Source organism: Lobosporangium transversale (assembly GCF_002105155.1).
Source record: "Lobosporangium transversale strain NRRL 3116 chromosome Unknown BCR41scaffold_55, whole genome shotgun sequence".
NCBI lineage: Eukaryota > Fungi > Mortierellomycota > Mortierellomycetes > Mortierellales > Mortierellaceae > Lobosporangium > Lobosporangium transversale.
In genome coordinates, this window is record NW_019029033.1 from 134,677 (window position 1) to 157,734 (window position 23,058).

The window sequence follows — 23,058 nt, forward strand, 5'->3', positions numbered from 1 at the left end:
ATGTACCGCTGGTTCGGCTGGGGGGTGGAATATATACCTAAGACATGTGGCCAGCCAGGCGACTTAGAGTAGTGCACCCACGATCTTAGCCTTAGCGGAGAACACTAGGCTGTCTCGGAGAGAAAGTATAAAAACTCAAGCAAATCCCTGACCTGGCACATGTTTGCTTCACTTTATGTGCCTTAACCAGGACTCGAACCCGGCCCCTGGGCTAGACAGGGGGGTGCCCTGACGAGTATACTACTCAGCCATTGGGCTAAGTAACTAGTGCTGAGATGAATGAGGTTGCATACCTGAAGTGTTGTACCAAGATAAAGGTAAGGAACACTTCAGGGACGGAGAGTCCACTATTTATTATAGCGGGGAGGATCGGGTGGCTGAGCTCACGTCCAGGCAGGACGGGGTGGGTTTGAGGGCACCACTATAGGTATACCTCTGGTCCTACCTACCATGACGTCGCTTGTTATAGGACGTGAGCTTAAGTTGCCTCGATTTAGGACATTTACGACACAAATAATTGCAAATAAAAGCTCAAATGGTGTAGTTGGTTATCACATGCCTCTCACTAAGGCAAGGTCCCAGGTTCGAACCCTGGTTTGAGCACTTTTGTGGCGCTTTGAAGCATTACTACTTGGACCTTTTTAAGGATTAATCTATTGTGACAGTATATAGCCTTAAGCCTATAAAAAGGCTTGTTTTAATAATTATAATAAAAACATCTTTTGTCTCTCTTAATTATTACATGGTAGCAAAGCTACTCTGATCCCCGACCTTCATCCCTGTCCCCTGCCGCACCACCCTACCTCCTCGATTTTACTTTCAACTTGCTCTCTGTGGAAGATTTAGCCCTAATCCTTGATTCCATGACGCTTACTACCGATGCAAGCGAAATCACTATAATAATTTTGTGCAACATAGTATTTCGCCCATATTTCTAGAGCATTCCTTGCAACAGGACATTAACTAGTATAATTAGGTCTACTTTTCTATCTAGTTCTGTAGCATAGTTCCCCCTGAATAAAGATACCTTTATTGCACCCTTAGATCCCCCTAGCACACTACCGTGACTTTTGCAACCGACAACCCTGTGATGACCCCCGCTTTCAAGTACCCCCAACCCGACAAGTTCGAGGGAAAGCGCGATGGCTTCTCAGCCAACACCTGGTTGCGCTCTATGCGTCGTTTCTTCGTTGGTGCCTCTGTTCCTGCTTCGGCACAGACGGTTGTAGCCATAGCCTTCCTTGGGCCTGACGCGGCCCGATGGTTTAACGGCGCAGGTATCTCTGACGATGCATCGTTCGACACCTTTGAAAAAGGGTTCCGGGATGCGTTCGTCCCCAATGATTTCTCTCAACTCATCCGATTTCGCCTGTCCTCCCTTAAGATGAGTACTACTGTCACCGATTACGTTGCCGAAGCCCGCGAACTCCTCACGGCACTCTTAGCTGATGAGCCTTCGGCAGGAGGACGCAAGGCAATCGAAGACTTCGCTTTCATCTGCTTCGTGCAAGGGTGTCCACCTGCCTTGAACCAACTCTTGCGTGCCTTCCAGGTCTGCAAAAGTCAAGGTAGTGTTCTAGGGGGATCTAAGGGTGCAATAAAGGTATCTTTATTCAGGGGAACTATGCTACAGAACTAGATAGAAAAGTAGACCTAATTATACTAGTTAATGTCCTGTTGCAAGGAATGCTCTAGAAATATGGGCGAAATACTATGTTGCACAAAATTATTATAGTGATTTCGCTTGCACATGGAATGGCCAGCAAACTCTCCTGACATCAACCTAACAGAAAAAGTATGGGCATATATGAAGATGAAGTTGGATCAATATCCAGACAAGCCAAAGAATATGGATGTGTCACGAACAGCAAGCAATGTCTAGCTCATGAATTGATGAATGACTTTTGTCTGATTCGAATCTGAAAAAGATCACGTGTGCTTGATTAATTTGTTCCGCTCATTTCCTTCACTCATTCCTCCATGCATAGTTTGCCTGTCAAGCCAAGTCGCGTCTCCTAGTTTTCTAGCTCCGTGAATAGCTCCAAGGATTCTAGAAGAGCTATAAACCAATAACCAAGGCTTATAGTGCCAAGGAACCTTGAAATAAGATTGCACCAGATATCTTCCTCGGATCCTGTGTATTAAGTTAACTCAACACTTGAAGTTCCGCATATGGTAAAAGTCCTTAGGAAATATTTGAGTAAGCTTTATTTAGAGTTCTTGAAGCGCGTCTCCGCTTCAGTCAAACAAGTATAAATATGATAGATCTGTAACATAGTAAACCTCAGTCTGCAATAAAACTATTCGTGAATCCATTCTAGTTCTCAGCTCATTATCATTCTTGTTATTCATTCACTTACCTTTCCTTGCAAACCCTTTGTCAGTCCTTGACAGGATGACCTTTGGGATCGGGTTCAAGACGTATGGGCACAAATCCCTCCTGAATTCTTGGAAAAGCTATATTGTGACATGCCAAAGAGGATGAGGGAGTTATATAAGGCAAAAGGAGGAAACATCATTAAGACAGAATAGAAGTAACCGAAATAAAGAGAACAGGAAGTTAAAAATTAACTTAACAGATGCAATAAGGTATTGAAAGCAAATTGCGATTAAATGCTAATTGCGACATTGATGAGGATGGTGATGACAGTCCATGGAGGTGAGACAAATACAAATGAGAAACAGCGATGACATGGAAGATCATTAGAAAGAAAAAGGAGAATGAGGAATGAATGTCCAAAAGTGCAATTTATTGCATTAGTACTGAAATGCACCATACTTGGCAACCACAAAGCACTCTTACCAACTGCACCAGGGTGCTTAAGAAGTACAAGAAAGCACATAGACTATAATTTTTTTTTAAAATGGGAAGGTGCAACAGTATATAGCCTTAAGCCTATAAAAAGGCTTGTTTTAATATTTATAATAAAAACGCCTTTTGCCTTCACTACCTATTACAGTCTGTGACCAAGTACATTGAAGAGTTCACCCATTTGCAACTCAAGATCGATGACATGACCGAAGCTGAAAGCCTGAATGTCTTTTTGAAAGGACTCCGCCCGAAACTTCAAGAACATTTCGCTGGAAACCCTGACCTGATGACCGACCTTGACCAAGTCAAGTCCATCGCCGAGTCCCTTGATAACGTGAGAAAACGCCGACAGTTCTCATTCAACAACAATCGTAACCAACAATGAACCAGTGGTTTCCGCCGTCCTGACCAAAGCCCTGGCCAATGGAGCTTGATGCCATGACCTCAGCTCCTAATAATATGCGAAACCAACAAGCCAAGAATACCAACCGAAAACAAGATGACCTTCGCCGTGGCGCACGTTTCTATTGCCATGCTACCGGGCACCGCGCCGCCGAATGTCCCCAGAAAACCAATAACTCCCAGGGAAAGACAAGTCCCAGTAGAGCCTTCTGGAGCTCTACACGGGACAAGACCTACTCCAGAAACCGAGGACCTCTGTAATAAAGTCAGACTAGAGGAAGACTAGGTAACTAACCAGTTGGTGTGCAAGGAATCGAGAGAGGTATGTGGACAAGGATGGAAGCAAGTATAGTAAAGATAAGGTGTTTATTGCTACTAATTTGATATGGTACTACTAGACTATTTATATGTTTTGGTTGAGGTGACAGAGTCATCCTCGTTTGATGATTGATTACTAATCGGAGTCTTGGCATCTGATAGGGTACTCTCTTCGTGCTTGTCTTCTGGAGTATCACTGGTCAAGTTAGGGTCATGCGGATGAGTCATCTGGTCTTGCTGCGGATTGCGCAGCATTTGTTTGTTTGCGTTGGACACTCGATTACATTTAGATTTGTCATAGACTCTTGGCGTAATGATGTCATTTATATATTTCCCAATCTCTGTTATCGGTCCAGTTGAGTAACCATTGTTTACATGGCTTGCACATTGGATAGATGGAATTTCTAGAAGATGAGAACTCAGAGATTAGCTATCTCTGACAGCAGCCCTGGCGGAGGTAGCAGCATTCTTGGGGGCAGGGGCAGATGGTCGGTTGGCAAAGTTTTTATCAGGGGAGCGGGCATACTGTGCAAGCGAAATTGCTAGAAATCAATTGTTACACCAACAATGCTTTGCCCATTTCTAGATTGTTCCTTGCAGTATCTTTGTAGTATAGCAAAACCCCCCAACGAATAATAAATCTATCAACTATATACCTAACCCCTCGACCCTTGACCAAGGCTTTTGCAAAGGATCTATCTTCTATTCCACCGAATGAGATTTGTCCGAGGTATCAATTCCTTCTTTTATTAACGGAAAAGATTCTTGTTACCAATAGAGTGCTTTCTACTATCAGACGATTGATTGATCACTGAGCAATGGATTCTGGATCAGCTTTGGATCTGCAACAATCTGTTTTCGATTAACCTTAGAGTTGCTAACGCAATGACACTTGGTTCGAATTGAAGTTACGAATTATGCAGTGAATGAATTCTATGCGTAGACGTACATAAATAAAGATACTGAGATGATCGCACCTTTCAGATGGTCTTTAACAGTTCTGGAGTGAGGGTGATACACAACCAATGAAGGATATGTATATCGGATAGATGTATTGATATAGTGCGTGCCAAAACTGATGCAATAAATTGCATTTTTCAACATTCATTCCTCATTCTCCTTCTTCCTCTTTATGATCTTCCCTGCCACCACCGTTTCTCATTCTCATTTGTCTCACCTCCATGGAGTCTCATCGTCATCGCCATCAGTGGCCTAATTAGCATTTAATTGCAATTTGCTTTCAGCATCTCATTGCATCTATTATGGCAATTAACAACTTCTTGTTTTTATTTATTCCTGTTACTTCTCCTTTCCCCTAACGATGTTCCCTCCTTTAGCCTTATATAACTCTCTCACCCTCTTCGGCATACCGCAGTATAGTTTGTGTAAGAATTCAGGAGGGATATGTGTCCATACGTCTTGGACTCTCTCCCAGAGATCCTCCATATTCTTTGCCTTGTCTGGATAATGATCCAACTGCACCTTCATGTATGCCCATATGTTTTCTATTGGGTTGATGTCAGGAGAGTTTGCTGGCCATTCCATGAGAGGTATCTTAGACTTTTGGATATAGGTCATTGCTATTCTTCCGGTATGAATCCTAGCATTGTCCTGCTGAAATATAAATTTGTCCTTATCCATCAAGTAGTAATCCCTGGACTTAAAGATATAATCCTTGAGAACGTCGACGTATGTTACCGAATCCACCTTCTCTTGGAGCCAGCAGCCATCGCCTGGTCCGTAGTAAGTTATACAACCCCAGAACATCATTTTGCCTCCACCGCCTTGCCTTGTCTTTTTGATATGATGTGCTCGTAGAGCTTTATCCCATCGATGCTTGTAGTAGTACTTTCTTCCGCAGGACCCAACTCTGCTAAAGATGGTCTCATCTGAGAACATGACGTTCTTCCAGTCTTCTAGAGTCCAGTCCAAGTGATCCTTTGCAAAATTATATCGAGCATAGATTTGCTTCTTCGTCAGATCAGGCTGCTTCTGTTTTACATATGCCCCCATATCATCCTGCATAAGGAACCTCCTGATGCTCGATTTACTAACCTGCACTCCTTCCCTCAATTGAACAAGTTGTTGGCCATCTTTTAGGGTCTCCAATACACCCATGTCAAAAAATCTTGATAAAAGCTGTTTCGTTTTCTTAGTAACTTTGCAGGGTCGGCCCCCTCTCAGCACTGGAATACTTTCTTTGCCTCTTTTCCTAATCCTTTGAGCTGAGGTAACAGATATCCCTAAACTCTTTGACACTTCTCTGGAAGACTTTCCCTGATGAGGTAGAGCAGTTGCATTTTGGATAGTTGATTTGGATAATGATTTCATGTTATGATAAAGATATGGCAGATATGTAGAGTGTCGCTTGGTGTATCAGTGGTGATGGTGCTATAAAGAAAGAATAAAGAATAAGAAAGAAGTAAGGGATGGACAAACCTGACATGTACTTTTTACCAAAACTGATGCAATGAGACATGACTATACAAATGGCGATTATTCGCTAATTGCGTCATTGATGAGAACAGCGATGACAGTCTACGAAGGTGAGACAAATGAGAATGAGAAGCGGTGATGGTAGGGAAGATCATTAGAAAGGAAAAGGAGAATGAGGAATGAATGTTAAAAAATGCAAATTATTGCATCAGATGGATGAATGGTTCCAAGTATCAAAGATCGGTCAAGAACTTATTGAAAAAAATGCAATGTTTTAACCAATTATATTTATCTAAACTTACTATATGAGAATTAAGTTCAATAGGACAAAGAGAGGGATCTTTATTTTCAGGACAGACAACATCTTATATACTATAGATATTGTCTGTACCACGTGAGTAGTATTCTAAGTCATCGTATATGCTATATCTGTCTATATGGTGCAGTAGAAACAATGGTAGCAATAAATTAATATTAACAATCAAAAACCACCACTTTATTGCAGTCTGATTTATGATCTCCAATCTGGCAATGCCATCTAGAACATGTTCTTTCGTGTACTTGGAGAAACCTTAGAGGGTCTTCCCTGGTCCTCCTGGGGTTCTATATCATCATATTCGATCCGGGGAGGTGTACGAGGCTGAACATTTGTGCTAGTTTGTTCAAGGTAAGCCTGGGGACAGAAAGAATTCCGTGTTAGTACACTGTTTTGCATGCTTCAAAATCTTAACATCCCACACATGCACTAGTCAACACAAACATACCTCCAAACTTCGAAAGAGTCGGATGCAGCCCGCCATGTTCGAGTCAGATTGATCAAATGGGATATAGGCAGTACAGGTCCGACTCCAGTGGTATAAACCATGGGAATATTCCATGGTGTACAAGCACAGTCGGTTTCCTATGTCAACACAAGGAATCGAACAGATAATCAGAAGGGGACAAAATAGCTAAGGCTGATCGTTCATGTGTCAGTTATGTAATGCTCTCTTACGGAAAAGTTGGACTCCGGCTGCCTTTGTGATGGGGACGCCTTGTTGCATTGGTGAAGTTTGCTAAATTCCAATAGTCCCATAGATACTCCTTGGCAGTATGGCTGTCGCCAGGTGGCTTAACCTCCAAGAATGCGATTTGTCGTCCATGCTTCTTGATACAACCATCAGGGCGGTATCCATGACCATGACCACGTCGTTTCCCTGATCCGTGGGGCAGTGCTCAATTGATATTTATTTTTTTAATCTGAAACATCATAATTGACAAAATTTCACTTCGAATAGGAGCACTGCCGTGGGGCTCACCATTAGCCCAGTCGACATGATACTTGGTGGATCTTGCTGGGAAAAAGGAAGTGACCAATGCGTCAATCACCTGGTGACAGTATGTATCCTCCAAACCTTTGGAAAAGAAGTCGTATTGTACTGGTAGCTTGAGTTTATTAACGAAAAGAGAGATACAGAAACAAAGAAAAGTTAGTCATCCTTGTTGTATTTCTACATTTCAAAACTCTCAACTACAACTTACATCATCTGATAAAGAATGACGATCTTGCGTAGTTCTGACGAACCCACCACCACTTGGATCTGTTCCCCCATTGCCAGCTGTTGATCGAGGTCTGCACAAAGATGTAAAGCGTCATCGTCAAGTTGCACAGATGGCCAAACATATGTCTGTCGAATGGTCTGGAGCACGTCTAGAGGCAGATCGGGTAGCTCTTCAAAGGTGGTAAAAATATAATTCATTACCCTAAGATGAAATGATATAGAAGACAGCAGGTATCAACATCCTATAAACACGTACATCCTGGCACAGTCATATCTCATATCTAGGTCCTGTCATTTACATGCACTTACAGAAATTTTGAGATGTTACTCGAGGTTGCGGTGATATCAAAGTTGTTAACAGTGGTGGCCGAATTTTCCTGAAACTTGTGGAAGAGCTGCCCAACATTGCAGTCTCCGATCTTATACTTGTGCACCTTAAACAGCACAGTGTCGATATATGGCTTGGAGACAACTTCACCAGTGGATATGCTTGAATTCCTACCCCTGTCGTACTTTGGTTTAGGGGCTACTGCAGGCGACACCAACATAGACAGCGAGGGTGTATCCAAATCGGATGCAAGGGTGTGAGTTTGCTGTGGTTTTGTTATTCGTATGCGAGCCTGCTGTGGTTTTGTTATTCGTGTACGAGCCTTGAGATCTTCTGTCAAATGATGAAAACAACACCAGCAAAAAAAAAAAAAAAAAAAAAAACATGAGTAGCTGGCGAGTTGAGCCCGCAGTCCTAATCGACTATTCCAATGTACAGTCACCTGAAATAAAGTTTGGACAAAATGGATTTTCTTGATTTTTTTTTGAACAACCTGGACAAACAGCTCATATGCAACATACATAAAGACTTCATCAATACACATGAAATTTTACATGCTCACTAAAGAGGTCAATACTGTTATTTATTGGGGTTTTGAAGACGGCATTGTTAGAGTAGCAAAAGTGCCATGTAGGTTCAATAGTGAGTGTTCCTACCATCGACCCCATTCACTTCTTCCAGCCTTTCGGGCATGGTAGCGACAAGGCTGGCCAGCCTCTCTTGCGGTAAATTATTCCACTCTTCGATAAGAGCCCGTGTGAGAGTGGGAAGATCTCTTGGCCCTTTAGCGCGCCTATCGAGTGCATCCGCAAGAAGTGACCATACATGTTCAATAGGGTTCAAATCTGGGGAGCATGAAGGCCAGTCTGGAATCCTCGGGATGCTGTTTTTTTCGCGCCATTCTTTTGCAATCTTACAAGTATGAACTGGAGCATTGTCCTCCATAAGTATGCCATCCTCTACCTCAGCCATAAATCTGGCTAGCTCGCCTTGATATACATCTTCCACGAAACACCGTCCATCTTTACGACCTCTTTCAAATACAACCAACCGAGACTTTCTGGTTGCTGTGAACGCCCCCCAGACCATCAGAGTTGTTCTACCACTTTTGAAAGTGGGTGCGAGGCAATCATGATCGTACTTTTCCTCTACTTTACGCCAAACTCTTATTTGACGAAAATGCTCACCAACTTCAAATGATGATTCGTCAGTCCAAACTACCCGATTCCAGTCTTCCATGGACCAACTCATATATTTTTTGACAAACTGCAGCCTCCTTTTTATATGTCCTTCTTTTAAGAATGGTTTTTTTACTGCAACCCGGCTGAAAATACCCAGTGAATGCAATGCCTTCGCAACTGTCCTCTCGCAAACTTTGTTCGGCAATTGGTTAGTGATATCATTAAGAGTACACCTTCTATTCTGCTTAGTATGGCGAACGATGCTCCTGAGGTCCCGTTCACTTAGTACTTTGGGCCGTCCTGGGATCGGAGTGCAAGCAGTGGTGCCTCTTTCTTGGTACACCCTGATAATATTAATAACAGAGGTTCGGGGTACACCGCGTTGCAATGCGATTTCCGCAGCCTTCATGCCCGCGAGGTGCATTCCAACGATGATACCTTTATTCTCAATGTCTAAGTGTCTCGCCATGGTGGTTTACTCAAGCTGTTTGTATGTGAAAAACAGGAAGGAAAGAGATTGAAGGAAACGCTTCCCTACGTAACTATTTCAATATTTTATTTTTTTGTCCAATCTTTGTTTCAGGTGACTGTACATACCAACACGGCCTGATGAGGAGACATGAAGGTCAAAATGAGGACCTCTGTCAGCGGATTGGAATGAATATTCTTTCAAATCAGTAGATGCTCGTCCCTTATTTGATGGTCGAGTGCTTGTGCCTTCACCTGCACCACCAGAAGATAATGCCTTGGATGACCCTATTGTTGATGATATACAAATTCAGGAACATGTGCTTAGAAATTAGAGAAAATTCAAAACAACCTGTGCTGTAATAATAATAATCATACCTTCTCTATCAAATATCCATTCTTTGGACATGCTTGAGGTCGATACTGAAGACGAGGTGGCCAAAGCTTTAGGCATTGGTAGTGAGACAGTATTCATCGATGTTATTGATTTGGCGACTTTCATTTCTCCATCGATAACATCCAAATAATAATAATAATAATAATAATAATAATAATAATAATAATAATAATAATAATAATAATAGTTCCTAACATAAACTGTACCTTCACTTGCACTTTTTTTTGCATCTCAGAGTACCCTTTCTTGGAAAGAAATACTCGTATATCTTGTGCTATAACTCCATTCTCATTTGCTGTTGTTTGAGAACTGATTTCCAATTTTTTCTGAGATCTTTCCAGCCTGAGTTTAGTCCAAAGTTCTTCTTCATGATGCAGTTGAAAATATTCAAAAACATCCTGGAGTTTTTTTCGCCGTTGGATTCGTATCAGGTCTGAATATATAATACTCTTGAATATGTCAGTAGCGTGCCTCTGGTCAGTCAAGTTGAAATGCCTGACAAAGTTCTCCAATGACACATGCTCTTCCCCCGGAACTTTTTTAAGTATCCAATCTACGTGACAAGATAACGTCGTCATTGTTTCTTCCTATAATAAAAAAAAGATCAGTGATACAATCATAACTCATCAGCTCCAGTACATGAGCTTTAACAAACAATAGTGTAATAGAACGTATGTCTCATGGATTCTAAATCTCTAACGTCGTAGCCACTTCCCCATTCGGCCGAGTCCCACGGCAGAGCCCGTAGTGTATCTGCTGGTGGTGTATCGACTGGAACATAAGAAGCGGGGCTACATATGACGAAGCTTTCAACTAAAGCAATGACCAAGCTCAATAAATCATATTTTATTAAGCAAGGTATATCCTATTCACTTATTTTATTTTATCATTAAATTCAAGAGAGCTAAAGAAAAAGAAAAAGTGGAGTTAGAGTATAGTCATGAAGAGCCCTGAGATGACAATCGCTGTTGCAGTAACTTCCCAGCCCGAAAAGGCTCACATTAAGTCTGTTAGACTGGAAGAAGTTTCCATTAATGACAAGAGGTTTCTGCATGTGAATGAAGGAGTCATAAATCGTACCTGCAAAGGAATAAAAGAGAGAGAGAGAGAGAGAGAGAGAGAGAGAGAGAGAGAGAGAGAGAGAGAGAGAGAGAGAGAGAGAGAGAGAGGAGGAGGAGTAAATTGTATGCAGATTAATGTGATGTGAGTTGTGGCGATTACTGGCAAGCAAAGGGTGCAATGTCGTCGCGTCTTAATATAATTCAAATGATCGGATCGGATTGAGAAAACAGGTAAATCTTGATTGACGGTAGCAAAGAACAATAATAAAATAGTGGTGCAATGAAGTAAAGTGTGCACAATGACAACAAAGGACAATAAAGAAGTGATTACACGACGACGATCAAGATTAAAAGTAGAGATGAAGAGTATTAGCGAACAGGTGGAAAAAAAAAAGTGGAGTAATTAAACAAATGCGAGATGCTGGATTCGAGCCTATACCAGCCCTAGGCTCGTTCCCAGCTCCTCCAGTAGGTAGCATCCAAAAATGGAAACGTTATGATAAATATGCACTTACGAAGGGGGCTGGGAACGAGCCTAGTTATTTTACCGATGTTTTACTCTTTTTTTACTGTAAAGCTCCATGTTCGTATGTTTAGTACATGTACATCAGTACGATATTCTGGTGTACGGGCTCGTGCAAATATCTTTTTCAATTAAAAAGTATATTTATATTTGTAATGTCTACAATCAGTGGATTGTTGGTGCTCTAGTTTATTACGTGTGGATGTATCTACATGATGCTAATTTTATTTTAACCGCGTGCTGCATTCAAGGCGCTTCCTTTCTTGAACCACTCGACTTGGTCTTTGCTCATGGTGTGCAAAGCCTTAATCTCGTACTTCTCCCCATTGGGACGGCGGACAATCAGAATGATCTCACCACCTTCAGGCGTGTCGTTCTTTCCAGGGCGGCCAGCGATGAGGTCGGCCACACCTACGGTTGACTCTATCACATCACCTCCATGCATCTTTTCCCAATCAGCAGGATCAGCGAATGTGAGAGGCAGCACACCTTGTTTTTTGAGATTCGTTTGATGGATACGGGCGAATGAACGCGCTACGATCATGGGGCAGCCGAGGTAACGGACCTGAAGAGCAGCATGTTCGCGAGCAGACCCTTCGCCATAGTTGTGCTACACAAACATTCAATGAAAAAAAGTGACATGCGCTTTCTGATTAACAAACTAATTTTAGGTAAGAGGCTATTTCCCTCTGTTTTTTAAAAAAGGAACAAAAGCAAAAAAAAAAGTGCTTACATCAGTAACGACAATCCATGGCTTCCCCAACTTTTGATATTGACGTCCAACTTCATGGATAGCTCCTTCTTCACCAGTAAAAACGTTCTTGACGACGTTGATTTTGTCGTTATCAGCATTCAAGGCACCGTTGAGAGTATTATGGGAGATGTTCTCAAGATGGCCTTTATATTTCAGCCAGGGCCCTGCGGCACTAATATGATCGGTGGTACATTTGCCCTTGACCTTAAGCAACACCTGCAGATCCTCAAACTCGCCATTGGGTCCTGGCCCGAAGGGCTCTAACACCTGCAATCGATTCGACTTTGGGTCGACTTTGATTTCAACTGAAGGATTAGGCTGAATAGTATCACCAGGAGCATAGGAGAGATCGCCTGAAATGAAGCCTTCTTTAGGTAGGTTGTCGCCATATGGGGGCTGGAGCATAAACTCTTTTCCAGTAGAGTCCAAAAGAGGATCCGTCATAGGATTGAAGGTAAGCTTGCCTGAGAGTGACATGGCGGTCACCAACTAAGATATATATATCGGCAGCCAAAATCATTTTGAATATTTAGTTAACTCTTAATGATCCATTCTCTCCGGTTTTTTTTTGTTTTTTTTTTTTTTTTTTTTTTTGTTTTACCTCAGGGGAAGTCAAAAAGTTCATAGTAGTTGCGTTTCCGTCATTACGATTCTTGAAGTTACGGTTGAACGAAGTGAGAATGGCGTTTTCCTCCTTCTCGTTCAAGTCGTCACGTTTCCACTGTTTTTATGCATATTTGGGATTGAATGAGAGGAATAGTTAGAAATCAAGCCGGTGCATCCAAATAAAAAAAAAAAAAAAAAAAAGATCATTAAAGAAGTTCCTACTTGTCCAATGCAAGGCCCGCATGCATTCGCCAAAACAACACCTCCCACCTGTTCCATGATAGCAGTTTGGCCATCTCTTTCAATCGTTGCCCTGATCTGTTCAGAACCAGGGGTAATAAAGAATCCCGCCTTTGACTTGATACCCTTCTCGACTGCTTGTTTAGCCAAGCTGGTGACACGATCCATATCTTCATAGCTGCTGTTGGTACAGCTTCCAATCAGCCCCACCTTTACCTCATCCTTCCAACCGTTCTTCTTGACAACCTCCGCAAACTTTGAGAGTGGCGTGGCCAAATCCGGAGTGAAAGGTCCATTGATGTGTGGTTCCAATGTTGACAGATTAATTTCGATCACTTTATCGTAAACAGCGCCCTCATCCGCTCGAAGGAAATGGGCGTGTTGACGAGCAGCTTCCGCTACGGGACCCCGTCCTGTGGCATGAAGATATGCAGACATGCTGTTGACGAATGGGAAGACCGAGGTTGTCGCACCTACCTCTGCACCCATGTTGCAGATGGTACCCATTCCTGTGCATGACAAAGTGTCAATGCCCGGGCCAAAGTACTCGACGATATGGCCTGTTCCTCCCTAAGGAAAGAAACCACAATAGCGAGGTTAGCTTTTTCCAACAATAGTAAAAAAGGAATTAGCAAAAATCTAGATTAGGGAAAGGACTGTCAAATCTTACCCGCACAGTCAGCTTGCCCACCAAATGAAGAATGACGTCTTTAGGTGAGGTCCATCCGTTGAGCTGGCCTGTCAGCTTGACACCAATGACTTCAGGAGCCTTCAGCTCCCAAGGAATATTGGCCATGGCATCAACTGCATCAGCGCCACCGACACCGATGGCGATAGCTCCCAAGCCTCCTGCATTTGGAGTATGACTGTCCGTTCCCAGCATCAACAGACCAGGTGCTGCATAGTTTTCCAACACGATCTGATGGATAATACCGCTGCCTGGCTTCCAGAAGGCCATGCCATATTTCTCTGCTGCAGACTGCAAAAAATTAAAGATCTCTTTGTTATTTTCAATTGAGTTGACCAAGTCCTGAGCTGCACCTTTATGACCAACGATAAGATGGTCACAGTGAATAGAAGTTGGCACAGCAGTTGTAGGCATGCCTGCTAGCATGAACTGTAGAATTGCCATCTGGGCGGATGCATCTTTTTTAAATCCATATTGATATTTGTTGATAAATATATATAAAAAGCGCACGTTTGATTAATAAACAAAAACTATAGAGTCTAGAATATAAATGGATACTGCTGGTGCAAGCATGGTTTCCTTACCCTGCATAGCAACACGATCTGTAGATAAGAATACGGACATATTCCCAGGAACAAATCCATAGAAGAATTATAAACAAAAGGCAAAGCATATGTTAACATCCACCTGAAGACAGTTATTATGATAGTAATGAGCATATTGGTGTAGTTTGTATGGCCTCGTCGAAAACTTATCAAATCTTAAGATAGATCAAATCAGAAAAGATGATCAGGCAGAACATCTTCCCTTATTCTGTGTAAATCCTGTCCACAGTGATTTCTCGCTCAATTTCAGGGTCAATTCATATCCAATCAATTTAACAAAATGCGAGTCACTCATTCACTCATTCATATTTGTCCCAAATTAAAATTACCTGGTGACAACTTTAAATATGTTTGACCACGGATAGGCTTGGCCTCCCCTGGATCGGCTAAGTGTGAGTATAGAATCTTCTCTGATAACGTCATGGGTCGGTGATCCAGCGCCCGCTTGACCTTCTCCAGATTCGAGACTAGCTTTTGATACGGTGGTGTAATCCGTGTACAGTCTTTGGGAGGGTGTGAAGAAGCTGTGGCCAATGTTCGTAGATGACCCCATGGTCGAGATGACCGCATTGCGGGCTGTTGTTAGATATCAAAAGTAGTAACAACTAAGTCAGCAATGTTGGGGTAGGAGTGAGGGTATCTAGAGTGAAAATTCCTTTAATTGCGGCTATGCATCAATGTACGAACCTTCAAAAGTGGTAAAACCATTTGGTGAATGTGAAGCAACTGTGAATGAGGGAAATAAAGGTAGATAGGAGTGGTAAGGCAAAAAAGAAAGAAAAAAGTCCAAGGAGCAACGTTAATGCTGAGGAGAGAGCAGAAGAGAGAAGAGAGGGAAGACCGGCGGCAGATCAGAAATGGTTAAGGCTCGGACATGTCATGCCTTTTATCGTCAGTTGTGACTGAGTTCTAGCCACATATCCGATATCAATCTACAAACCAGATTGGAGTTTGCAAGATGTGATATCACGCTTGAACTCACAAATCAAATATAATCCTTGGCAAGAAATGCATTCTAATACAAAGAAGGCGTTGAGTAATTATTGCTAAAAACGGTGTTGTTTGGGAAAAGCAATGGAAGTCTATCCCAGTCTCCATCACCCTTAAACAGGGCCGTTACGAATACCCAGCTGGCATATCTGTGAACGCAGGAGTGCTGAAAGGCTGCACCATCTGCCAATTTTGCCCTAGCAATGGTCTGCAGGATCACAGCATCCTACAGATGCTGGCTTAAATGTTGCCCCACCTCAGCATCGGCCCCCACAACCTCTCTCTTGGTAGTTCATCTTGTGTGACAACTTTTCTGACTTTTGGTTTTGATTGTCCTCGATAAAACCGCCATTCTTCGCAACAAAAACCTGGTAGTCCTAGATAGTGATGTTCATAAACTCGAAGAGCACATAGTTTATCAGTTTCTCCTTAGAACTGCATCGGTCTTCAGTATTTTAAGTATTTGAGGGCCTCAATAAAGTAAATGACTTCTAATCTTGCAGTTGGTATGGCCTTTTAGCTTTCCTAGTCTACCGCCCCAGCAAAGGTTGTAAATCACTCGGAGATCGATATCCTGAAATCATGACCAATACTCATTCAATAGCCGACTCTCAAGTTAGGCTTTGTTATAAGAATATAAATACACAAAAAAATTGAAAGAATGAAGGAGACGGTTGTTGCAAAATCGAATGAATCCGACCAACTGATCTCATTTCTAAAAACAAAACCCCATTTAAAAACTAAGTCCAAAATAACAAGAAAAACTTCATCGAATAATAAGTCCAAAAAGTGCCAAATATGTAGTATACATTTCTAAACAAACTATTGTATTGAAACGATGCGCTCAAGTACTTAGAAGCCCCAAGAACGATCCATTAGTCAGTCAACCGAGTTTTTGACCAAAAACACCACCAATCAATCAGCTATAATACAATGGAAACAAGAGCGTTGAAGCGATAATGGGTTTATTTGAACTAGCTGTTGAATGACAAGTTAGGTGGCGACAAGTTTAGAGTCCTGCATCAATCATATAAAAGATGAATTCGCCAACTCAACCTTGATGTCGCCATCATGCTATGCAAATATCCTGTCAGCAACATTTAGTTCTTGCTCGACTCGGGGTTGACGTTCATCTGTAATTTCAAAGAAAAAGGAAAAAGTTACAAAAAAGTTATTATTGGAACGCTTAGAAAGAGAGAAAAAAAAAATCATAAAAGAACCCAGCGATTTGATAACTTACGCGACGCTTGCCACCGGGAGCGTTGGTAATGTTAACGAATCTGCGCTTGTAAGTCTCGCGCTTCTTAGCACGACCTAGATGATTTAAGATTGGAAAAACCATGCCGCAGTTCAGTTTAACTTTGCTTATCTGTGTCAACTATGAACTGATTGCTGAGTGGCAAAATAACGTAAAACATACCAGTGAGCTTCTTCTTCTTCTCCTGCTTGGCAACCTTAGGGGTTTGCGACTTGACCTTACCGGCACGAGCCAGGGAACCGTGGACTTTACCCTGTAAACAAAATAATAATAAAAGTTGGTTGGTACAGAACACAGGGAGTTTCAATATGGGTCATATCCTTGCTCTGAGTTAAAATGCGCCGTAGTCGTCGTCCCAATGTGTAATCACATCACAGCCGAATCAAAATCCTGAATCTAATGCCAAGAAAACATAGTTTTTGATGATATAATGCAGCTGGAAGTACTTAATGGTGCTGATCCTGATCACTCTTATAAGCAAAAGATTTTCATTCCCCACTGTAAAAGATAAAGTGCATTGCACAAGACGGATTTATCAAGGGGTTTTCTCATAGACTGCTTTTCTTTTCTTGTTCGAGTAATGAGTAATAAATCCCATAAACTTTGGTATGCTGAGTAGCCCATGATATCCCTGGATATTCTGAGTACTATGTTGAGTTCTTTGTTGTTGTGTAGTTGGTATAGCAATGGATGGATCGATATGGTTGTGGATGTGCTATATCCTGCCGTTGACCAAAAAAGGCAAATAGTGCAAGTCATTATATACCATGATGTGATACGAAAGTTAAAGGAGGAATCTGTCAATTTCGAACTACTGACACTCAAAAAAGTAAAATTTCTTTGTGGCTTGAAGGCGGCATAATTCCAAGTAGTCTTTAGCGCTTCAGGACGATCTGGAAATAAAGTTGTGGATCCTTGTTCTGGCAACTCTGATACCACGGCTGCCAAGATCTTTGAAACTCAACAATGATGGGGAAGATGGCCAACAGAAGAAATAGAGAAGGGCGGGAATGCGCGCTATTGTATTTTTTATCTTCATAAACTTATTTGATATTTATGTTTCCTTTGCTCGAGGATTCTGCTTTACTTTTGTTGCCGTTTTTTTTCTTTTCTTTTTTTTTTTTTTCTTTTTTTTTTTTTGTGTGCTCTCTCATAAAGCGTCAGTGGCATTCTTTCTGCATCATGAGCAAGGAATCGCGCAAGGGAAAGGCTCCAGCCCCTGAGCGCAATCTTCCTGGTACAAATACATTTCATGATGCTGGAGACAACGTACCAGATGAGAATGAAGAGGGAGAAAAAGCAACTAATTGTTGTGCTTGTTTTTCAAAATTACCACCCTAGACTTAATCCCTCTTGGTATGTGATAACCAACTCAGTATCATAGAGGGCTGACAGTCCCGATAGAGTCCAAATATAAGCAAATATTCATTAACAAACGCCTACAATTGCTTACTGCAGGTAGGGTGCCAACAAGGCCTATTAAGTCTTCGACAAAGTTAGAGCTACAGGTGTCAAAGGGTCACTCAAGCGCATCAGGATCCTCGCCAACTGCCGTTGATTCAGTAGCACATAGCACACCAGATTTACCCATTGAGGCTATGCCAGGGCCTGTACAGAAAAGAGCGCGTATTGGGTCAACTTCGACTGGTAGCAGTAGTGCACCCTCTACACCTCCAAGAGTCAAAACGGAAGATTCAACAGTCAAGTCAACATTAAGAAAGATCCCAGCTCAGCAACAGGCAGCGCATAGCAGCCCACAGCAACAGTATCAACAGCAGGACGTCCCCAAGACTCTCTGGTCGCTCACAAGGGGTGTTAAAATCGAGCAGGAAGCGGGCCTGGCCAATCTGCGTCAAGTAGAGGAAGAAGGTACGATAGCTGTCTGAACGACCTGCTTGTTCGTTTCGATTGCCAATTTACCTTCTGACTGGAAAAACACAAACTACCTTCATCCTTCTAGTTTATAATACTTTTACACAGGAGTCGTGGGAGGTCGCACCACCACTCCAGCATGTCCGGGCCGCTTTACAATACTTGAAGTATAATTCACTCAAGCCTGATCAGGTCATTACATCGGGCCTTCTTCGACTTGCTCAAGCTATGCCTGAATTGCTTAGAGACCAAACTGTTTCTGCCATCATGATCCAGATGCTTCGTCCTGAATTCACTCATAGTTTTAAGATTCGCACGAATGGTGCAGTGGTGTTTCTGATCTGCGCGCTATTGCACATAGCTTGGGATTCAATCGAGGACTGGCCTACTGATTTTGTTATGGCTTATCTGGAAGATGCATTGGGCGAACGATCATGGTGTGCGAATGCTGAGACGAAAACTTTTGTGGCCAATGTCTTAACCGCATTCAGAACAGATGATCCTGAGGACGACTCCGAGGAAACCAAATTTGATCCTGTCCGCTTAGATGAGAAGAGTAATACATCAGCTGTCATGGCAACAATTGACCTTCATCAATACACTGAGCCATTGAGTCTCAGAAAACGATTTCAAAATCAGGCCATAAGGAGTAACATCAAGCACATTACCCTTCAGACTATGTCAGAGCATATACCTATGGCTGTAGGAGCTAGTGCTGTAGAGGCGTCAGTCCGAAGTTTAATCAAAGTCATGATGGTGACATGTCGTTGGGCAGAAGTTCGGCTAAAAGCCATGGGGTGTATGGAATGTAGGTTTAGCAGCGATATGTAGCTTGGATATTGTTATTCATCCAGGATATCTCAGGACATGAGGACCTTGCAAAAATTCAAATCTATTTTTTTTTATTTTTTTCAATAGTCTGGCTTGGAAACTTTATGAAGAGCGCTAAACCGCTTCTAAGGGTTGTTCTTCGGCAAATCAGCTCACAATCATTCTTATCCAAGGACGATCTTGAAACATGGACAATGCTTCTGGATTTTCGATACAAAGGGCGCGCTCATCAAGTCGAAGCTGTTAAAGAAGAACTTCGTGTGGCGCTCATTAACCTTTCTGGACAAGAGCTTATCCGGACGGGACTGAACCATATCATGGAAATAGAAATGAACCCAAATGAGCTCAAGAATCCTTATCACTTGGACCTTATGGAGTTACTTTTAGAGGCAATCCCAAGTAAGCCAGCGGTAGAGTTTGGGCAAATGATGCAGAGATGCGCCATTGAAGCTGCATTGCAGATGGAAGGTTCAACTATTAGTCCGCCTATGGCGCCGGTGGTTTTGGTTATTAAACGATGGATCAGGCATCTCGGCAAACGCAGTGCGTCCTGGACGACGGATGTAGTGTCTGGTCTGCTAAAAGAGGGATCTCATTTAGCACGACTCACACAGAAACAGGAGAATCACCCACAGTCGCATATCCCTCTGGGTGGGCGTAATACACCGACCCTTTGGCTGCTGATGGTGATAGAAATTGTGTGCAATGTCATGATGGCAACTGCTATTGATGTTAAAGAGGCAAAAGACGTTAAGGCCAGTAAGTTTTCCATCGAACAGGTACATACATTTACCCTTCGATGGTTTCAGACAATCAGCAGTACTGGTGGGCTTCCGACAACACCAAGTGAAGGGGATATTTGCAGGACGCCATTTGGACCTGTCCCTTTGGATGCACTAAGGATCTGTGTCGTGAGATTGCTTTTCTTGGATCCTCCGCAGTCGTACGCTATGGATACGGTACAGTGTACTTGTAATAGAAATATTGAAGACTAAATGTGGTGTCATAGGCATATGAACTATTAATAGCTAATTGCAATGGCATGGACATCTTCGTTGTAGACGTCGCAAGAATTCGATGGTGGTCTCATCTTCAAAGTGATCGAAAATGGACTACCCTTAACTGAATCCGGGCTGATGGCTCTTCTGAGCATTCGTCTTCCTAACAAAATGCTACTTTCTGTAGTTGGAGAGTATGTCTCTCGAGCAACTGATTTGTCACGGTTTGTAAGATTTACTGATGCAATGATTTTTGGAGCCACATGTTACTGGATTGATAACAATAATTGAACTATTCGGACTAAGTTTTTATGTATATCGTTACTTGTTTATATCCGCATGTATACCATGAAGTACCCTGAAAGCTGCATTGTTAAAAATCCAGACATAATTGTCAAAATTTTTGAGCTTTCGCGTTTTTGTGAAACAGAGGACAGTCGGGTCTTAAAGCTTGCCAGTGATATTCCTCTAGCCTGGACTCTGTCCTTTTGGACATGCTGTCTTGTTGTTACGATGCTTGCAAGCTGCAATCCAAGGTTAGTTTGTTTCCCGGGTGTTTATTTTATTTGCTTTAATATCTTTTATCTTTTTGCGCTCAATGAAATGACTTTTGATATGAAAACTCTGACAATTGTCTTCAAACCCTCTAAAGGATTCTAGCATTGGTTGTCTGGGACTCGATGCCTGTGATTCGGACGCTCTTGGAACTCTGTATCTCTCAGCACTATTCATTCCCTCCACCTAACTATACCTCTCGCTCAGAGCCATCGTCTGAGCGTCTTTTGCGATTAGGGATGATGGCAGAACTAAAGGATCGAGATTGTGTTCTTGCATGGGAAAAAGAAGCGCTTATTGTTCAAGGACTCTGGGGCGAGGATCGTGGCAACAATCCGTTGGAACCCAATCAAAGCGAATATGTTGGTTGGCTTATGCGGCTTGACTTTGGACCAACACAACCAGCGCGAGCACCCCCAATGGAAATCATGCAGCAATTGAGAGGAATGAATGAGCGATTCAGTCTGGGCATGAAGCTTGCGAGCTCCAGAGACCCTGATTATCTTGGAAGAATGGTTGGCAGCGATGATGATGCAGCCTGGGTTGACCAGTTACTGAGGGATGTGCCAGAGATCCTCAACGCTTTGCCAGCAGCAACGCTTTGTGCTAGATATTGCCGATCTGTTCTGTCTCAAAAGGTGACTCCGGGTGATAGCGCCGCCTCCACCACTGACAGTGGAATCGTTGACACGAGCATAAAAAAGAAGTTGGTTGGGTATTTGGAGAGTGTCATGGAACTGAGCTCAACCTCTGCGGCTCTTTATAGCAGTCAAACTCAAGATCCATCATCGCGATTCCAAGAAGCCCGAGATATCTTCGAGTATTTCCTGGTGCGTCTATGTCCATTAGCATCAGCATCAAGCTCAACCGATATGGAGACTGTAGTCTATGAGACTAAGGTAGCCATGGGTGCTCTATTTCATGGTGCACTACAATGGCCAAACGTACTCCTACAAACTATCCAAAAAACTCCAGGAACAGGGTTTTTTGACAAAGCGTTGCAATGGATCGAAGATATTGTTAAAGTTGAAAATGATGTCAAGTGGATTGTCTCAAGTATACAGTTCCTGCTGAAGCTATGTACTGGGGCAGATATTGATAACTCATTGGAACAGAGTTTGTTGACAATCGCGAGGCTCTTGACTGGCCGACTCTTCATCTTTGACTGGCTTGTGCATGAACATGATGCTCTTATAAAATCGATCGCCAAGAAGGTCGACGAGCACCTTTCAAAAAGCGATAGCGTGATGGAGGATGTAGCTGGAAAAAAGGCAGACTATGCTGTATGGCGTACAACCGCACGAGCCAAAGTCGAAGTGAAGATGTCTGATGGAACGTTATTAAATATATACCCAGAAATTTTGAGACTGGCACTTTTGATCCTCTCAGTTGGTGATGTTAATAAGCAAGGTATGGGGCACATTATTCTTTTTTTTTTTTTTTTTTACTTGGATGTCTTTAACGAATTCCAAATCGGTTTTTGTCTATTGATGTGATAGCTGGATCGACATGGAGTAGCTTGTTTGGAGACACCAGTGACGCTCAACACATGCCCAAGAGACTTGCTGATGGACAGGCATTACTCAGCTGTGATCCATCTATGCCCAACGATATACAGTTTCGATTGCGTCTTGTTCAGTTTAGTCGAGAAGCAGAGGTTGTAAGAGTAGCAATGGATGGATTGAGCCTCATTCAAACCATCGACATCGCAAGGAACACATATGGGGTCAACGTCAAAATGGCTCAGATCATCCATGGGGCCTTATTAATGGCGTTGGAACAGGAGCGGGAGCGTTCTGTACCTGTTCACCTTGAGCAAGAATCTTTAAAGAGTAGGTACTCAGTTTCTATTTATCAAACAAATATAGGAGTTGCAATGTAGTTGTTAAGACATCGAATGGTTATCTAAATTAGCAACAAAACAACATCTCTCCTTTTATTGGCCTCTTTAAACCCTTAGGACTTTTACTGTTAATCAAGTATTATGCAGATCACGGTGGCGAATTTAGTCAGCGAGCTCTAGAGTTTATTCGGAGCAGGTTCGCTCTCGATCCTTCAATAACATCAATCTCAGCCCCGAGACCTCTTAAGGAGACAAATATTCGCCTCCCAGATTTTTTCCAGTTAGCTCTATAATAGTTAATGCTTGTGCCCATAAAACTAAATGTTATAACCATGTAGCTTGCACTGTCTG

The 23,058-nt window shown here is 42.4% G+C and overlaps 5 protein-coding genes and 1 non-coding gene across 6 annotated transcripts; 4 read left to right on the plus strand and 2 right to left on the minus strand.

Moving 5' to 3' along the window:
- Positions 1-529: 529 nt before the first annotated feature.
- BCR41DRAFT_t135 lies at positions 530-603 on the plus strand. The gene has a single exon. It is a non-coding gene; the product is annotated as a tRNA-Val (tRNA).
- Positions 604-2,887: 2,284 nt separating this feature from the next.
- Positions 2,888-3,579, plus strand: BCR41DRAFT_362488 (hypothetical protein). The gene has a single exon (XM_022025731.1). The coding sequence runs from the start codon at positions 3,236-3,238 to the stop codon at positions 3,473-3,475; it is 240 nt and encodes a 79-aa protein (XP_021876677.1). The 5' UTR covers positions 2,888-3,235; the 3' UTR covers positions 3,476-3,579.
- Positions 3,580-11,675: 8,096 nt separating this feature from the next.
- Positions 11,676-15,144, minus strand: BCR41DRAFT_425803 (aconitate hydratase). Its single transcript, XM_022030630.1, has 8 exons — positions 15,048-15,144; positions 14,690-14,936; positions 14,340-14,357; positions 13,738-14,213; positions 13,050-13,637; positions 12,823-12,942; positions 12,201-12,710; positions 11,676-12,077 (listed from the first exon to the last, which is right to left on the minus strand). Exons 1-8 carry the CDS (start codon positions 15,066-15,068, stop codon positions 11,697-11,699), a joined length of 2,361 nt encoding a protein of 786 aa, XP_021876678.1. The 5' UTR covers positions 15,069-15,144; the 3' UTR covers positions 11,676-11,696.
- Positions 15,145-16,211: 1,067 nt separating this feature from the next.
- On the minus strand, positions 16,212-17,700 carry BCR41DRAFT_425804 (ribosomal protein S30). Its single transcript, XM_022030631.1, has 4 exons — positions 17,342-17,700; positions 16,771-16,861; positions 16,591-16,664; positions 16,212-16,483 (listed from the first exon to the last, which is right to left on the minus strand). The coding sequence occupies exons 1-4, from the start codon at positions 17,375-17,377 to the stop codon at positions 16,451-16,453; spliced, it is 234 nt and encodes a 77-aa protein (XP_021876679.1). The 5' UTR covers positions 17,378-17,700; the 3' UTR covers positions 16,212-16,450.
- A 628-nt stretch (positions 17,701-18,328) lies between these two features.
- On the plus strand, positions 18,329-19,363 carry BCR41DRAFT_193612 (hypothetical protein). Its single transcript, XM_022019834.1, has one exon. It carries the CDS (start codon positions 18,709-18,711, stop codon positions 19,309-19,311), a length of 603 nt encoding a protein of 200 aa, XP_021876680.1. The 5' UTR covers positions 18,329-18,708; the 3' UTR covers positions 19,312-19,363.
- A 1,167-nt stretch (positions 19,364-20,530) lies between these two features.
- Positions 20,531-23,045, plus strand: BCR41DRAFT_193695 (hypothetical protein). The gene is made up of 4 exons (XM_022019835.1): positions 20,531-20,845; positions 20,962-22,274; positions 22,364-22,696; positions 22,825-23,045. The coding sequence occupies exons 1-4, from the start codon at positions 20,649-20,651 to the stop codon at positions 22,998-23,000; spliced, it is 2,019 nt and encodes a 672-aa protein (XP_021876681.1). The 5' UTR covers positions 20,531-20,648; the 3' UTR covers positions 23,001-23,045.
- The last annotated feature ends 13 nt before the right edge of the window (positions 23,046-23,058 follow it).

Bases quoted from the DNA above. Each gene is read 5' to 3' on its own strand.
- BCR41DRAFT_362488 (XM_022025731.1), top strand. From the start codon at position 3,236: ATGGAGCTTGATGCCATGACCTCAGCTCCTAATAATATGCGAAACCAA.
- BCR41DRAFT_425803 (XM_022030630.1), bottom strand. From the start codon at position 15,068: ATGGTTTTACCACTTTTGAAG. The intron at 13,638-13,737 runs GTAAGATTTGAC...TTCTTTCCTTAG, and splicing joins TGGGCAAGCTGACTGTGCGG to GGAGGAACAGGCCATATCGT. The intron at 12,943-13,049 runs GTAGGAACTTCT...GCATAAAAACAG, and splicing joins GCGGGCCTTGCATTGGACAA to TGGAAACGTGACGACTTGAA.
- BCR41DRAFT_425804 (XM_022030631.1), bottom strand. From the start codon at position 17,377: ATGGTATATAATGACTTGCACTATTTGCCTTTTTTG. The intron at 16,862-17,341 runs GTCAACGGCAGG...TTTTGTTTACAG, and splicing joins TGCACTATTTGCCTTTTTTG to GGTAAAGTCCACGGTTCCCT. The intron at 16,665-16,770 runs GTATGTTTTACG...TAAATCATCTAG, and splicing joins GAAGAAGAAGAAGCTCACTG to GTCGTGCTAAGAAGCGCGAG.
- BCR41DRAFT_193612 (XM_022019834.1), top strand. From the start codon at position 18,709: ATGCCTGAATTGCTTAGAGACCAAACTGTTTCTGCCATCATGATCCAG.
- BCR41DRAFT_193695 (XM_022019835.1), top strand. From the start codon at position 20,649: ATGTATACCATGAAGTACCCTGAAAGCTGCATTGTTAAAAATCCAGAC. The intron at 22,275-22,363 runs GTATGGGGCACA...TTGATGTGATAG, and splicing joins TGGTGATGTTAATAAGCAAG to CTGGATCGACATGGAGTAGC. The intron at 22,697-22,824 runs GTAGGTACTCAG...TTAAACCCTTAG, and splicing joins TGAGCAAGAATCTTTAAAGA to GACTTTTACTGTTAATCAAG.